General features: G+C 44.5%; 1 protein-coding gene across 5 annotated transcripts in view; it reads right to left on the reverse strand.

Annotated features, from left to right (window-relative positions):
• The window catches only part of LEF1 (lymphoid enhancer binding factor 1), a 145,745-nt gene extending 132,186 nt beyond the window's left edge, over window positions 1-13,559 (reverse strand). For 2 of the 5 annotated variants that reach the window (XM_067468639.1, XM_067468640.1), the window contains exons 1-4: window positions 12,996-13,555; window positions 10,222-10,466; window positions 5,522-5,585; window positions 1,936-2,069 (exon numbers count right to left, since the gene is read on the reverse strand). In XM_067468639.1, the coding sequence (XP_067324740.1) occupies window positions 1,936-2,069; window positions 5,522-5,585; window positions 10,222-10,443 (420 nt within the window). In that variant the 5' untranslated portion in view covers window positions 10,444-10,466; window positions 12,996-13,555. Of the gene's footprint in view, window positions 1-1,935; window positions 2,070-5,521; window positions 5,586-10,221; window positions 10,467-10,919; window positions 10,943-12,995 lie in introns of those variants that run through there. The other 3 variants (XM_060779117.2, XM_067468637.1, XM_067468638.1) reach the window with 3 other exon arrangements.
• Between the last annotated feature and the right edge of the window lie 2,827 nt (window positions 13,560-16,386).

Consider the following 16,386-nt stretch of genomic DNA (forward strand, 5'->3'; position numbering starts at 1 on the left):
AATAAGCCATCAGAAAACATTTTGCCAAGGCAATTCTATCACAGGTTTGTTATAAGTCAGGGACCACTTGAAAAGTATCTAAGGCTAAGCTAACATGCTTCAAATAAGAGTAAGTCCCATATAAATGGACATAAAATTCACCCATCATGTGTTAGTAAGCCATGGTTGCCACCAACTATACATTGTTACAGAGGTGCAACAAATCAATTTGTTTTATCTGCAGAAGGCATGCATTGAGGTCCTTAACCATATGTTTAATATTCGCTGTTCACATATGACAGTGTTTCTCAACCTGAGGGTTGGGACCCCCTGGGGAGGGGGAGTGTCAGAGGGCTCACCAAAGACCATCAGAAGACATAGTATTTTCTGTTAGTCATGGTGGTTCTGTGTGGGAAGTTTGGCTCAATTCTATCATTGGTAGGGTTCAGAATGCTCTTTGATTGTAGGTGAAGTATAAACAGGGGCGGCTCAACCTATTACACAAAGTAAGCATTCGCAGTATAGTTGATTTTACCCAGGGGCACTCTTGAGGCACTCTTGGGGGAAAATAGATCTTGACATATGAGAGTTGTAGTTACTGGGATGTATAGTTCACCTAAAATCAAAGAGCATTCTGAACTCCACCAATGATGGAATTGAACCAAATATGGCACACAGAACTCCCAAGACGAACAGAAAATATATATCAATGATTGGTTGGGGGGGGGGGGGCAAAATACTGTTTACTTACCGTTGAAAATTACCTAGGGCCGCCTCTGAGTATAAATCCCAGCAACTACATCTCCCAGATGTCAAGTCTATTTTCCCCAAACTCCACCAGTGTTCACATTTGGCCATATTGAGTATCCATGCCAAGTTTGGTTCAGATCCATTATTGTTTGAGTCCACAATACTCTCTGGATGTAGGTGCACTACAATTCCAAAACTCAAGGTCAATGCCCACCAAATCCTTCCAGTATTTTCTGTTTGTCATGGGAGTTCTGCGTGCCAGGTTTGGTTCAATTCCATCATTTGTGGAGTTCAGAATGCTTTTTGGTTGTAGTTGAACTATACATCCCAGCAACTACAACTCCCAAATGACAAAATCAATCTCCCCCCAACCCCACCAGTATTCAAATTTGGGTATTTCAGGTATTTGTGCCAAATGTGGTCCAGTGAATGAAAATACATCCTGCATATCAGATATTTACATTACGATTCATAACAGTAGCAAAATTACAGTTTTGAAGTAGCAACAAAAATAATATTATGGTTGGGGTGATCACAACATGAGGAACTGTATTAAGGGGTCATGGAATTAGGAAGGTTGAGAACCACTGGCATATGGGAAGTACCAAATGTAAACATTAAAATGCACCCAACTCTCTTCTTAGTGCAATCAGGATGCAAATGTTGCTGCTGTGTTCACTTTGTTGAATGCTCCTTGGTGATGCCATAAAATTCAATACACTTTTATTTTGGATATACTCAGCCATGCCAGGATACAAATCAATTCTTAAATGTCTAGTCAAATCTATACCATATTGAGCTCAATGGGCTTTGCACTCAAGGCATGTAAATCTGAGAAGAGCTTACAAGCACTTAAATAACATTATCAAATCAAAGCGCACTTCACAACAAGTGCTACAAATGTAAACCAACAGTTGGTTACACCTACCACTGAAGCCACACCACCAAGCTATTTGGTATGATTCACCTCTTATACTCCTCTGTAAGCTTTTCAAAATTCCTAGAAAGCTTATGCACAGTAAGAAATGAGCCTGAGCAGCAGGAATGCACTGTCAGCACCTTAATTAGAAATAAGCATTCTTCTTTAATCCTATCAAAACTAAAGACCTCCTAATCTGTAAACAACTCCTGTCTTGATAGAATAATCTCCTTCTGTAATTCTAGGCAGACAGATATATAGCTGGGTATTTAAAAAAGTAAACTTACTGTTCTAGGGATCGGCGGAGAAAGAGATCCATTAGACATATATGGGTCATTGTTCATATTTGGCATCATGATATACCCAGAATAACCAGAGTAAGATGGTCCTTTACCGTATAAACCACCATCTGTGTGTTTGCCTGTGAAGAGAAAGAATGGTTAATAAAGCCGGATTCTCTAAGATTCTAATGTGTAAGCAATTTCGGTACAAAATAATAATTAATATTCCTCCAGTATTTTAAGAAAATGTTTCAGTTTTTACTATCAGTGTTTACATGTTTTTGTTTCGTAGGCCTTTTAGAAGGATATTGTCAAAGTGGGCGTAAGTTTGAACTGAGTCTACTAGCAGATTTTAGTGCATTTCAAGATACAGATGTCATTTTGCAGAAGAAGGAAGGACAAAAACACCACCACTCTCAACCTATTCTGCATACCATCAACATCAAGATTTCAAATAAGTCTCTTGAAATATGAGATGTGAAAAGTGACTTCAGTCTTCTGCAATGAATAACTGAGGTGTTCTAATTAGCTTAGGTGTTTGTTTAACACAGCGTTTCTCAACCTGAGGGTTGGGACCACTGGGGGGGATGCAAGGGGTGTCAGAGAGGTCACCAAACACCATCGGAAAACACAGTATTTTCTGGTGGTCATGGTGGTTCTGTGTGGGAAGTTTGGCCCGATTCTCTTGTTGGTGGGGTTCAGAATGTTCTTTGATTGTAGGTGAACTATAAATCCCAGCAACTACAACTCACAAATGTCAAGGTCTATTTTCCCCAAACTCCACCAGTGTTCACATTTGGGCATATTAAATATTTGTACCAACTTTAGTCCAGATCTATTATTGTTTAAGTCCACAGTGCTTTCTAGATATAGGTGAACTACAACTTCAAAATTCAAGGTCAATGACTACGAGACTTTTGCAGTATTTTCTGTTGGTCATAGGAGTTCTGTGCCAAGTTTGGTTCAATTCCATCATTGGTGGAGTTCAGAATGCTTGTTGATTGTAAGTGAACTATAAATCCCAGCAACTATAACTCCCAAATGACAAAATCTATCTCCCCAAACCCTACCAGAATTCAAATTTTGGCATATCAGGTATTTGTGCCAAATTTGGTCCCTTGAATGAAAAAACATCCTGCATATCCGATATTTACATTACAGTTCATAACAGCAACAAAATAATAGTTATGAAGTAGGAACGAAAATAATATTATGGTTGGGGGCAGGGACGGCTCAACCCATTACGAAAAGTAAGCATTTGCAGTATACTTTATTTTGCCCAGGGGCGCTCTTGAAGCGCTCTTGGGGGAAAATAGACCTTGACATATGTGAGTTGTAGTTACTGGGATGTATAGTTCACTTACAATCAAAGAGCATTCTGAACTCCACCAATGATGGAATTGAACCAAATATGGCACACAGAACTCCCACGACAAACAGAAAATATATATCAGTGATTGGTTGGGGGGGGGGAATACTGTTTGCTTACCATTGAAAATTACCTAGGGCCGCCTCTGGTTGGGGGTCACCACAACATGAGGAACTTATATTAAGTGGTCACGGCATTAGGAAGGTTGCAAAACACCGTTTTAGAAGAATATTGCTAGAGTGGGCATAAGTTTCAACTGAGTCAGTGCATTTCAAGATACTGATATCACTTTGTAGAAGAAGGGAAGAAAACACCACCACTCTCAACCTACTCTGCATACCAACAAACGACATCAAAATTACAAATAAATATCTTGAAATGCAAGATACGAAAGTGACTTCCGTCTTCTGCAGTGAATAACCAAGATGTTCTAACTAGCGTGGGTGCTTGTTTAACACAACATCCCTCTTGTAGTCCATATACATGTAGAATGGACAAGTTTATTCTGATCGTGCCAATTAGAAGCAATTAAGGAGAAAAAGATTTCAGGCTGGCATACAACAGTACCCTGCTGCTAGTTCTGGGACTATTCATCATAGGGGGCTCCATTTTTAATCTGCTTAAGGTCTAATTTAAATGATAATGGCTATTTTGCAAGCAACCAGACAGAAGCTGAAATGCTGAATTTGACAGAGTTCTCCTTGCAAGTCTTATTGACACAGGCTACCAAACTCTTCACTGCAATCTGCCAGCAACAACAATCATTTCTGTCTTCAATAAGCAGAAATCAATAGATTCTGCTGTAAAAAAATCATGTTCACCCTCATTGAGGGGAAAACTCTCACCAAGTCATGCAATTTGAGGGTTATCCAAAATATTTAGCTAATTAGCACTTCAAGCGACCACTGTGATGTTTGAATTATGCTGATTCCGACATCATGCTTCAGCGATCACTGAAGTAACCTCTCCTGAACTTTCCAGAAAAGACAAAAGCAGAGATGGAGAAAGTGAATGCAATCGCATCCTGAAAGGAGAAGAGTGGACATCTGCTTTCTTGCAAAGTAAATATGAAAACGGACCCTCCACATGCTGCATGCTAAGGATCTAAAACAGGCTTGGGCAAACTTGGGCTCTCCAGGTGTTTTGGACTTCAACTCCCACCATTCCTAACAGCCTCAGGCCCCTTCCTTTTCCCCCTCAGCCGCTTAAGCGAAAAGGAAAGGGCCTGAGGCTGTTAGGAATGGGGGAGTTGGAGTCCAAAACACCTGGAGGGCCCAAGTTTGCTCATAGCTGCTCTAAAGTGATCTGGAACCATATCTATTGCACAAAGATACAAAGCAAAGACTAAACCTTCTTTAAACGACTATTCAAATAACAGGTTTTTTAAAAATTCAAACGCACAACAAATTGCCTAAATATCCTAAATGTCCCCAATTCTGTCTGAAGTTGGAAGCAAAGCCAAGCAAGACACTCTTATATTTGGATGAGATACCTCCAATGAATAACAAGTGCAGCAGGTTATATTTCAGAGGAAGGGCCTGGCAAAAACCACCTCTAAATATTCCTTACCTGATTTTTTTTAGATCAAATAAAGCTTATTTTAAAAAATAAACATTCCTTGCCTGAGAAAAACCTATGAAACTAATGGGATTCTGGGTTGCTATGAGTTAAACCTGTATGGCCATGTTCCAGCAGCATTCACTCCTGACATTTTGGCCACATCTGTGGCAGGCACCCTGAGGTTGTGAGGTCTGAGGTTTATATATCTCTGGAATGACTGCTCTTGACTGCTTGAGGCAAGTGTGAATGTTGCAACTGGCCATCTTGATTACAATATAATGGCCTTGCAGCTTCAAAGCCTGGCTGCTTCCTCCTCCTTCCTCCTCTCTAATGCTTGCCTAGTTTCCAACAGACCTCAGAACCACTGAGGATGCCTGCCATAGATGTGGCCAAAATGTCAAGAGAGAATGCTTTTTTAACATGGCCATACAGCCCAGAAAACTCATTGCAACCCAGTGATTTTGGCCATGAAAGCCTTCGATAAACATTAATGGGAACTGAAAGCACACGCACAGGCAAACTATCAGTTGACAGCAGGTTGTCATATGAACCTGCTGACATTATACAGATACGAAAGAACTGTTACAAGTACACCTCTGCAACATTGTGTAAAGCAACAACATGAAACCTTTTTAAAGCAAAAAACAAGTCTTGTTCTCTCACCTTCCTCAGGATGTTCTCTGCCTTTGTCGTGGTAAATTTCCTGAGGCTGGCCTTGCCTGGACACCTAGCCAAAAAGAAACCATCCAGTATCATTATCACATTAGCATCCATTTCATTTCTTTTGTCCATGCTAAAACCTGGTGGTGTCTGACTGCTACAGAAACAGAACAACTTCCTAATTTTTTTATCGTGTCAGAAGCAATTTGAGAACATACTGCAAGTCGCTTCTGATGTGAGAGAATTGGCTGTCTACAAAGACATTGCCCAGGGGACGTCCGGATGTGTTACTATCCTGCTGTGAGTCTTCTCTCATGTCCCTGCAAGCTAGAGCTGTCAGATGGGAGCTCACCCTGTCTCGTGGATTCAAATCGGCAACCTTCAAGTCAGCAAACCAACCTTCAGGTCAGCACTCCAGCTGGCACAAGGGTTTAACCCATTGCGCCACTTCCTAAGCTTGAAATGGTGCTCCAACAAAGGAGGCAAAAGGCTTATGTTGTCTAACTTTGTACAGCTTTCCTAGCTTTCCATTTTTAGTGACATAATGGATTCTACAGTTTTATTTGGCACAGCTGCATTACTGTTTTAATGGAATATGGCACGAAGGGTCTCTGAATTACCTATTGAAACATTTCCTGTTTGCTTTAATGTTGGTAAGCTACTAAACAGTTTATGCAAATGCTTTACAGAGTTGATGACTAATGCTCTGACCTTGCTGATTTCAGCCCAAGAAATTGTATGGCTATTCTAAGCTTAATGGTATTTGTTATATGATTCTTTTATGTATAAACTTGCCTATGTCATGAAAATTGATTCACAGTTCAATACAATGTATGTCTATTGAGAAGCAAGTTTCGCTGCATTAAACAGGTATTACTTCCAGGTAACTTGGTTGAGAACTGCAGTCTAAAGGAGAAGGGACTTATAATAGGTTGCTTGAGTTTTCTAGGCTATATGGCCATGTTTCAGAAGCATTCTCTCCTGACATTTTACCCACATCTATGGCAGGCATCCTCAGAGGTTGTGAGGTATGTGGGAAACTTGGCAAGTGAGATTTATATATCTGTGGAATGTCCAATGTGGAAGAAAGAACTCTTGTCTGCTTGAGGCAAATGTGAATGTTGCGATTGGGACCTTGATTAGCATTTAATATCCTTGCATCTTCAAAACCTGGCTGCTTCCTGCCTGGGGGAAATATATATAAACCTCACTTGTCTAGTTTCCAACAGACCTCACAACCTCTGAGGATGCCTGCCATAGATATGGGTGAAATGTCAGAAGAAAGTGCTGCTGGAACGTGGCCATACTGCCCACAAAACTCACAGCAACCCAATGATTCTGGATGTGGAAACCTTCGAGAACACATTGGACTTACAATATATTGTAGTTTGGTTAGGCATCATCTCCACACCAAATATATATATATGAATAAATAATATGCATTACACAGGATAAATGTATCAGACATAACAAGTTATTCTAATATGTATTATTGATTAACAATAAAGTTAACTGGCTACTACTTTCAAATCAATCTGTGCAGGTTCCTGGGGCAGGCTAGAAACAATGAAAAATAACACAAAGCCAAGGCAAACAATGAACAACTTAAACTGAAGCAAGTGTGTAACTCAATCCCATCTCCAAACACAAAGTCCTGCTGACTTTCAGTATGCTTTAGCCTAAGGACTATGAAGTTTGTATGCGTGAGACTGTTCTGCTGTCTGTTTTTGTTACAGCTCCTTTTACTTTCCTAATATATTGCTGATATCAGAATCTGCCAGCAGCAAAAGAAGGTGTTTCTCCTAACATACTTTCAGTTACCAGCTCCCATGGTCAAGCCACTGAAGCCAGAGAAGTAAGAGTTCTAGTGTTTCTCCAGATATCTTTCATGCATGTTTTCCCCCTTGAAACATGCTCTGATGTACTGAAATTCAGGCTTGGGTAATGCGTGGGGCTGGCTCATTCTGTTTCCTTTGGCAGCAACATGAAAACATCAGAGAACTGCCTACTTAAGGCCACAGTGCCCTTCTCAATCCTGTACTGCCAAATTCAACCCCGAGCTTCTGGAATATTTTTTTTGCTTGTTTTAGGAGTTTAAATAGTGTGATCCACCTACTTTTCCATAGAACCACCCTTTTCTCCTCAAGAAAGATTGGTATCAAATTAACTTTTGAGTTGTTCAGGCTTTCAGTTGCTGTGAGTTTTCCAGGCTGTCTGACCATGTTTCAGAAGCATTCTCTCCTGATGTTTTGCCCATATCTATGGCAGGCATCCTCAGAGGTTGAGAGGTCTGTTGGAAACTAGGCAAGAGTGGTTTATATCTCTGTGGAATGTCCAGAGTGGAGGAAAAAAACTCTAGTCCCTTGGAGGCAAGTGTGAATGTTGCAGTTGGCCACCTTAATTAGCATTGAATGGCCTTGCAGCTTCAAAGCCTGGATGCTTCCTGCCTGGGAGAATCCTTTGTTGAGAGGTATTACCTGGCCCTGACTGTTTCTCTTGCCTAGTTTCCATCAGACCTCACAGCCTCTAAGGATGCCTGCCATAGATGTGGGTGAAACATTAAGAGAAAATGCTTTTGGAACATGGCTATACAGCCCTGAAAAGTCACAGCAACCTAATGATTCTGGCCATGAAAGCCTTCAACAGCACATTGTTCAGCTTTTCATTGCATTCGTTGCTTGCTCTGGGATGAGGGGGCTGCAATCTAGAATGCATCTATGCTATCCAATTAGTGCATTTGATACCACTTTGATTGCCATGGCTCAATGCTACGGGAATCATGGATGCTGTAGTTAAGTGATGCACCAGCACTCTTTGGCAGAGAAAGCTAAAGTCCTTGTAAAACTACAACTCCCAGGATTCAATCATATTGAGTTATGGCCATTAAAGTGGAGCCAAACTGCACTAAGAAATGTTCAGGGTGGGATAAAGAACTCTTGCCTGTTGGAGGCAAGTGTGAATGTTGGAATTGGCCACCTTGAATGGCCTTGCAGCTTCAAAGCTTGGCTGCCTCACTCCCCACAGATGCTATTCCTTGGCACATTGACAGCAGGGCACTGAGCAGAACTGCAATAATATGTCACAATAAACTTAATAATAATAAATTAATAAATTATTATTATTAATAATAATAATATTAATAAACAATCTCGGATCAGGTAGAAGGCAGTGGGCCCACACTGCTACATAACCCAGAAAATCAAGGCAGAAAATCCCACAATATCTGCTTTGAATGAGAATATATGGCAGTGAGGACTCAGATATCCCAGTTCAAAGCAGATATTGTGGGATTTTCTGCCTTGATTTTCTGGGCTCTGAACTGGGATATCTGAGTCCACACTCAGATAATGTGGGATTTTCTGCCTTGATATTCTGGGATATAGGTCTGTGTGGAAGGGTCCAAAGTGGAAGAGCCCTGAGGTTTGCTTGGCAAACAAAAGGGGAAACGAGGCAAAGGAGCTCAGCTTTGCAAAAACCCAAATCTTTTGTAGGAGAAGGCAGATGCAGTGTCATGTTTACGCTTTCCCCTTTAAAAAGTCTCCTTTGCCTCAACCGCCAAAGGGTTTCCAAGGGGAAGGAACGGGAATCAGGTAGATTCAAGTGGTGGGGAAGCTGCTTTTGAACCTCTGCGTTCGCCCCGAGCCACAACTCCAAAAAGGAAGTGAGAGGAAGAAGGGGGGGAGAGAGCCTTTGGGGCGGGCAACAGCTTCCAACTCCGGTCCCTCCTCCTCCTCCTCCTCCTCCTCCTCTTCTCCCAGCGCTGCTCATTCATGGGGAACCGAGGCGGATCGGGTTTCAAAGCGCCGCCGTCCAAAAACAGCCGCCCAGCCGGCGGTTCCCGGTTTCCACGCCCCGGCACACACGCAGGCTGGCTCTGCCTTGCTCGCCTGGGAGAGCCTTCCCTTCCCAAACACCCCTCTTGTCAAAGATCCTTTAGGTTTTGTGGTGTAGTGGTTCGAGCGTTAAGACCTTGGCTGGGGAATGAATGCAGTTGGACAGCACTTTGAGATGCCGCTACTATGGAAGCCTAGGAATGGGCAAACTTCGGCCCTCCAGGTGTTTTGGACTTCAACTCCCACTAAGGAAGGGACCCGAGGCTGTTAGGAATTGTGGGAGTTGAAGTCCAAGACACCTGGAGAGCCGAAGGTTTGCCCATGCCTGACCTATACTATTAAAATAATGCAATTGATACTTTAACTGCAATGGTTATGGAATCATGGAGGTTGTAGTTAAGTGATGGATCGGCATCACACCAGAATGGAGCCCCTCATGTGTCTCTAGGTCTACTGACCGACAAGTCAGTGTTTGGAATCCAGGGAGAGTGGGTTGAGCTCCCTATGTCAGCTCCAGCTCCCCATGCGGGGACAGGAGAGAAGCTTCCCACAAGGATGGTAAAACATCAAAACAACCGGGGCATCCCCTGGGCAACGTCCTTGCAGACGGCCAGTTCTCTTACATCCCTGGGCAACGTCAGTTCTCTCACACCAGAAGCGACTTGCAGTTTCTCAAGTCGCTCCTGACACGAAAAAAGAAAACATTTGGGAGTTGAAGTCCAAAACACCTGGAAGGCCGAAGTTTGCTTTTGCTTGGTGTACTACTCTCGCTGGTGAAGCGCTCCTTCCAGAAAGTTTGTTCCAACTCATCACCTCCCCATGCCCCACACCAATGGCCTTCCCTCCTCCTCTTCCTCCTTGTCTTCTTACCTCGTGCCCATTGCTGCTGGGGATTGTTTCCGACTCGTTGACCAGCGAGGACTTGATGTCGGCTAAGTCGCCCTCTTCCTCCGGGTGGCTGATCTCGGCGAAGATCTTCTCCTTCTGAGGGTCGCCCTCGTCTTTGAAAGGGATCATCTCGTCGGTGGCGCAGAGCTCGGGGTCCCCGCCACCTCCTCCGCCGCCTCCTCCGCCTCCCGAGAGCTGAGGCATCGTGGCTGCTGCCTCTGGAGAGTCTGCTCGGGCCCAGAAGGAAGGAAGGAAGGAAGGAAAGAAGAGAGAGAGGAGGGGGAAAGAAAGGGACGCAGGAGAAGGGGGGGGGGGAGAAACAACAGGAAGGATGGAAGTTAGACGTCTTGGAGAGGAGACCTCCCAATGTAACCAGCCCACACAAATACACAAACATTCTTCTCTTCAAGGGTTGGTTGCCCTCCCAACCATCACTAAACACCTGAAGGGAGGCCTCGCCTGTGCTTTTGGTCTGCAGGTCTTGAAAAGAAAGGGAGGAGAGAGGAAGGAAGGAAGGAAGGAGACACAGAGAGGAAGGAGGAGGGAAAAGGAGGACGCAGGAGAGAAAGAACCAACAGGAAGGATGGAAGTTAGGAAGTTAGACCTCTCAATTAATGAACCCACACAAATACCAAACACATTTCGCTTCAAGGGTTGCCCTCCCAACCATCACCAAACACCTGAAGGGAGGCCTCGCCTGTGTCTTTGGTCTGCAGGTCTTGAAAAGAAAAGGAAGGAAGGAAGGAAGGAAGGAGAAAGACAGAGAGGAAGGAAGAGGGAAGAAGAGGACGCAGGAGGAGAGAAAGAAAGAAACAACAGGAAGGATGGAAGTTAGAAGTCTTGGAGAGGAAACCCCTCAATTAATGTACCCACATAAATACACAAACACATTTCGCTCCCAACCATCACCAAACACCTGAAGGGAGGCCTCGCCTGTGTCTTTGGTCTTTGGTCTTGAAAAGAAAGAAAGAAAGGTAAAAGGAAGGAAGGATGGAAGGAGAGACACAGAAAGGAAGAAGTTAAGAAGAGGACGCAGGAGGAGAGAAAGAAAGAACCAACAGGAAGGATGGAAGTTAGAAGTCTTGGAGAGGAGACCCCTCAATTAACCAACCTACACAAATACACAGACACACTTCGCTTCAAGGGTTGCCCTCCCAACCATCACCAAACACCTGAAGGGAGGCCTTGCCTGTGTCTTTGGTCTGCATGTCTTGAAAAGAAAGAAAGGGAAGAGAGAGGAAGGAAGGAGAAAGGGAAGGAGAGAGACACAGAAAGGAAGAAGGAGGGAAGATGGAGACGCAGGAAGAGAGAAAGTAAGAACCAACAGGAAGGATGGAAGTTAGACGTCTTTGAGAGGAGACCCCTCAATTAATGAACCCATCACCAAACACCTGAAGGGAGGCCTCGCCTGTGTCTTTGGTCTTTGGTCTTGAAAAGAAAGTAGAGAGAGGAAGGAAGGAAGGAGGGAGACACAGAGAGGAAGGAGGAGGGAAGAAGGGGACGCAGAATGAGAGAAAGAAAAAACCAACAGGAAGGATGGAAGTTAGAAGTCTTTGAGGGGAGACTTCTCTTCAATCTAAGCAACCCACACAAATACACAAACACTCTGCTCCAACCGTGACCAAACACCTGAAGGAGGAAAGAAGAGGGAAGAGAGACGAGAGGGAGGCCTTGTCTGTGCCTTTGGCTGCAGGTCTTTAAAAAAAGAGGAGAGAGAATGAGAGAGGAAGGAAGGAAGGAAGGAAGGAAGGAAGGAAGGAAGGAAGGAAGGAAGGAAGGAAGGAAGGAAGACCCCACTCCTTTCCCTTCCCCAGTTTCTGTTGTGTCTGCCGCGAGAAGACAGGAAAGTCTGGACAAGTTTGCGCCTCTGCCCTGTTTGGCTTCTCTCTCTCTCACTCTCTCTCTCTTTCAATAGCGTCACTTTTGGTTTGCCAAAACATAAACACCCGCTTGAGCCTTTCTTCCGCTTGGTATCGTCTTTTTCAAAAAGAAATACAAATGCAGGTCAAGAAATAAGAGCTATTTTGGGCAGTTTGGAGGGACTCTGACAGGGCAGCTGGGTTCGGAAAGAGCTTGAGGGGAGAAGAAAGGGGAAATGCCACAGACTTCACAAAGGTGAAGGGGAAACATCGGAGTGAAAGAGAGAGAAGGGAAAGAGGAAAGTAAGAAGGGAAGCTTCTCTCTCTCTTTTCCACACAGCTCCCCAGCCACGCACACCTCCTCCCCACCAATACACCCACCCAATGACTGGAGAAGGAAGGGGAAATGCCAGACACAGACTTCACAGAAAAAAGGGGAAATACCAGAGTTAAAGAGAGTGGAGAAGAGGCAAAGGAAAGTAAGAGAGAAGAAGGGAAGCCTCTCTTTCTTTCTTTCTCTCTCTCTCCCCCAATACCCACCCAATAAGTGGAGAAGGAAGGGGTAATGTCACAGACTTCACAGAGGGAAGGGGATATGCCAGAGTGAAAAAGAGAGAAGAGGAAAGTAAGAAAAAAGAAGGAAGACCTCTCTCTCTATTTCTCCTTCTCTCTCCTCCACACAACCACGCACACCTCCCCCCTATTACCCACCCAATAAGTGGAGAAGGAAGGGGAAATGCCACAGACTTCAAAGAGGGTAGGATATATACCAGAGTGAAAGAGAGAGAAGAGGAAGAGGAAGGAAAGAAAGAAGGGAAGCCTCTCTCTCTTTCTCTCTCTCCTCTACACAGCTCCCCAGCCACGCACACCTCCTCCCCGGCACCTAAACCCACGCACCGGGCCTCTGCCTTTGTCCCTGGGGCCGGGGAGTGCCGGCCTCCCCCTTCCGAAGGGTCTCTCCCTCCTCTTCCTCGCTGTCTTCGGCTCCAGAGAGAAAAAGGGGGGACCCTGGAGGTTGGGGTTCGCCAGGTGGGCTGTGGGCGCGCGAGACCCGGAAGCCCCTCGAGCGAGACCCTTAAACTTCTTGCGTGGCAGAAGAAGAAGGGGAAGAAAAGCCCCCTTTTCCTTAAGAGTCCTTAGATACAAGTCGTATTTCAAAAGTCGCCAAGGTTGACTTAAGTCCTCAGAAGAGAAAAGAGTCACTTGGGGGGGTGGTTCTTCTTTTTGCTCAGGTGAGTAGGGTTCGTGGTCCAAACAATCCACGGGAATGGCAGGCTTCCCTTCTCAAACTCTTATCTTCATTTAGGGGGAAAGAGCCGCCTCTCTGCGTGCGACCCACGGTCTCGCGTGGAGCATGCTCCAAAAGGCAGTGATCTCTCTCTCTCTCTCTCTCTCTCTCTCTTTCTCTCTCGGTCTCTCTCCTCCTCTGGCTCCCTCCGTAGTGGAACTTTAACATTCCCTCCTCCTCCTCCCACTCCCCCTTTCCCTCCCTCCTCCCCCTTTTCCTCTCTCTCTCGCTCTGTTGAAAGGGTGGGGGCGGGAGGAAAAAGATGAAAGGGAAGCCGCCGCTTTGATTGACAGCGCATTGATAGACGCTCGGGAGAGAGGGAGAGAAAAAGGAAATGTAGCCATCCCGAGGAGAAGGGGAGGGGGCTGGAAAGGAGGGGAGAGGATCCGCAACAACAACCACCACCTCAACCCAGCTTAGGAAACAAACTGGAAAAGGAATGGGATCTCTGTCTTGTTAAAAATTATGATATGTATGTATCCAAAGGTTTTTTTTCCTCCTTTCCTTTTGGCACAGCCATGGGAAACAAGTTTGGGAAAAATAGAATATCATAAACACAGCTACTGAGTTACACATCGAGGAAAGGTGCGAGCTTAGGGTCAGGTTAGGAAGCAAGAAGCGCATCCAGGAAGGTTGCTGTGAGTTTTCCGGGCTGCATGGCCATGTTCCAGGAGCATTCTCTCCTGAGGTTTCGCCTGCATCTATGTCTGGCATCCTCAGAGGTTGTGGCCAATTGCAGCATTCGCACTTGCCTGAAACAGATAAGAGTGAATGCTGCAATTGGCCACAACCTCTGAGGATGCCTGTCATCGATGCAGGCGTAACGTCAGGAGAGAATGCTTCTGGAACATAGCCACACAGTCCGGAAAAGTCACAACAACCCAGTGATTCCGGCCATGAAAGCCTTCGACAATACATTGTATCCAGGAAAACAAGTAAAGCAAGAAGTCCCCTTGAAAACAAAACAAAAACATAGCCATTAAATGCTAATCAAGGTGGCCAATTGCAGCATTCACACCTACTTCCAACAGACAAAAGTTCTTTCTCCCACCCTGGATATTCCACAGATATATAAACCCCATTTTTGTGGTTTCCAACAGACTTCACAACGCACTGTTGTAGGTTTTTCGGGCTATATGGTCATGTTCTAGAAGCATTCTCTCCTGACGTTTCGCCTGCATCTATGGTAAGCATCCTCAGAATCTCTGAGGATGCCTGCCATAGATGCAGGCGAAACGTCAGGAGAGAATGCTTCTGGGACATGGCCATACAGCTCGGAAAACAAACAACCTAGCCATTAAATGCTAATCAAGGTGTCCAATTGCGACATTCACACCTACCTCAAGCAGACAAGAGTTCTTTCTCCCACCCTGGGTATTCAGATATATAAACTTCCTTTTCCTAGCTTCCAACAGACCCTACAACCTCTGAGGATGCCTGCCATAGATGCAGGCGAAAGGTCAGGAGAGAATGCTTCTGGAATATGATCATGCAGCCCGGAAAATTCGCAACAAACCAGTGATTCCGGCCACAACAACCCAAAAACATAAATTGCATAAAAAAAAACTCACAACAACCCAAAAACATAAATTGCACAAAAAGCTCTATGGCTGGCATCCTCAGAGGTTGTGGCCAATTGCAGCATTCACACTTGCCTGAAACAGATAAGAATGAATGTTGCAATTGGCCACAACCTCTGAGGATGCCTGCCATCGATACAGGCGTAACGTCAGGAGAGAATGCTTCTGGAACATAGCCACACAGTCATAAATTGCATTGGGTTGCTGTGGGTTGCTTAAATTGCCTTGTTTTTAATGTTGTGAGCTTTTTTGAGAGAGGAAAGCGAGATAATAATAATGATAATAATAATATCTATTATCTAATAATATAATAATAGGACCCACTACCACCCTATTCCCCCCATTAGATCCATTTGCACTCCAATCCCTTCCAGTGTCCCCATCCCCAATTCTCCTGGCATCGTTTATATAGATATTCTCTTATTGTTGTTATGATCTTAGATGGGTTGAGGGCTTTTTTTGCAAGCTCCGAGGGTGGGAAGGGAATTGCTCCTTCCAAAGGGGTGGAGGTTTCTAATTCACTCTCCCCTTCCCCAAGGAAGCCTCTCCGGAGAGGGCAAATAATAGTTATCTGAACATCTTCAGACAAATCTGGAACAAGGATGTTTTTCTAGGGCTGCTTTGTTAAGCCTTCCCCTTTTTGGAGGAGGAGGAGGAGGAGGAGGAGAAGGGGGAGCGCATACATTTCAAATTGTTTGGTGGCTGGAAGTGGAGGGTGTGTTGGGGGGGGGGGAGACGGAGAAGAAGGCTCGTGTGGGTGTTTTTGTTTGTTTATATTTACAGTTTTAGAAAGAGATAGGCAGAGAGAGAGAGAGAGAGAGGAAGGGAGGGGAAAGGCGTCGTTACGAAATGGGAAGGCAGGGAGAGAGGGAAAGGGATCAGAAAGGAGGAGGCAATGTAGGGTTAGCAAGCAGGGATCACCAGAGACACCGGGATGCTTACTTAGAAGGTAAATGCAGAGGAAAACAAACATCCAAAAGCGTCCTGTGTACATTTTATGTCCCATTGGATTGAATGGTATGGTTACTTCGACTTCCTAGAGTCGGGCTGTGTCTTCTTTTCAAAACAAAAAATATCCTACCGATAGTATTTTTCTATGTTCTTTATGTGCAGTAATTGAAATGTGCCAAAGTTAGTATGCGGAAGTGGAATCAAACATGGCACCGATATATAATAGGATTGAACACAGCATCTATCTATTATCTATTGTCGAAGGCTTTCATGGCCAGAATCACTGGGTTGTTGTGAGTTTTTCGGGCTGTATGGCTATGTTCCAGAAGCATTCTCTCCTGACGTTTCGCCTGCATCTATGGACATTCCATATATCTATATTTATATCTATATCTATATCTACACCTATCTATTTCACCTGCATCTATGGACATCCATTCCATATATATCTATATCTATACCTATATAT

The sequence above is a fragment of the Anolis sagrei genome, chromosome 5, assembly GCF_037176765.1.
Source record: "Anolis sagrei isolate rAnoSag1 chromosome 5, rAnoSag1.mat, whole genome shotgun sequence".
Classification (NCBI taxonomy): domain Eukaryota; kingdom Metazoa; phylum Chordata; class Lepidosauria; order Squamata; family Dactyloidae; genus Anolis; species Anolis sagrei.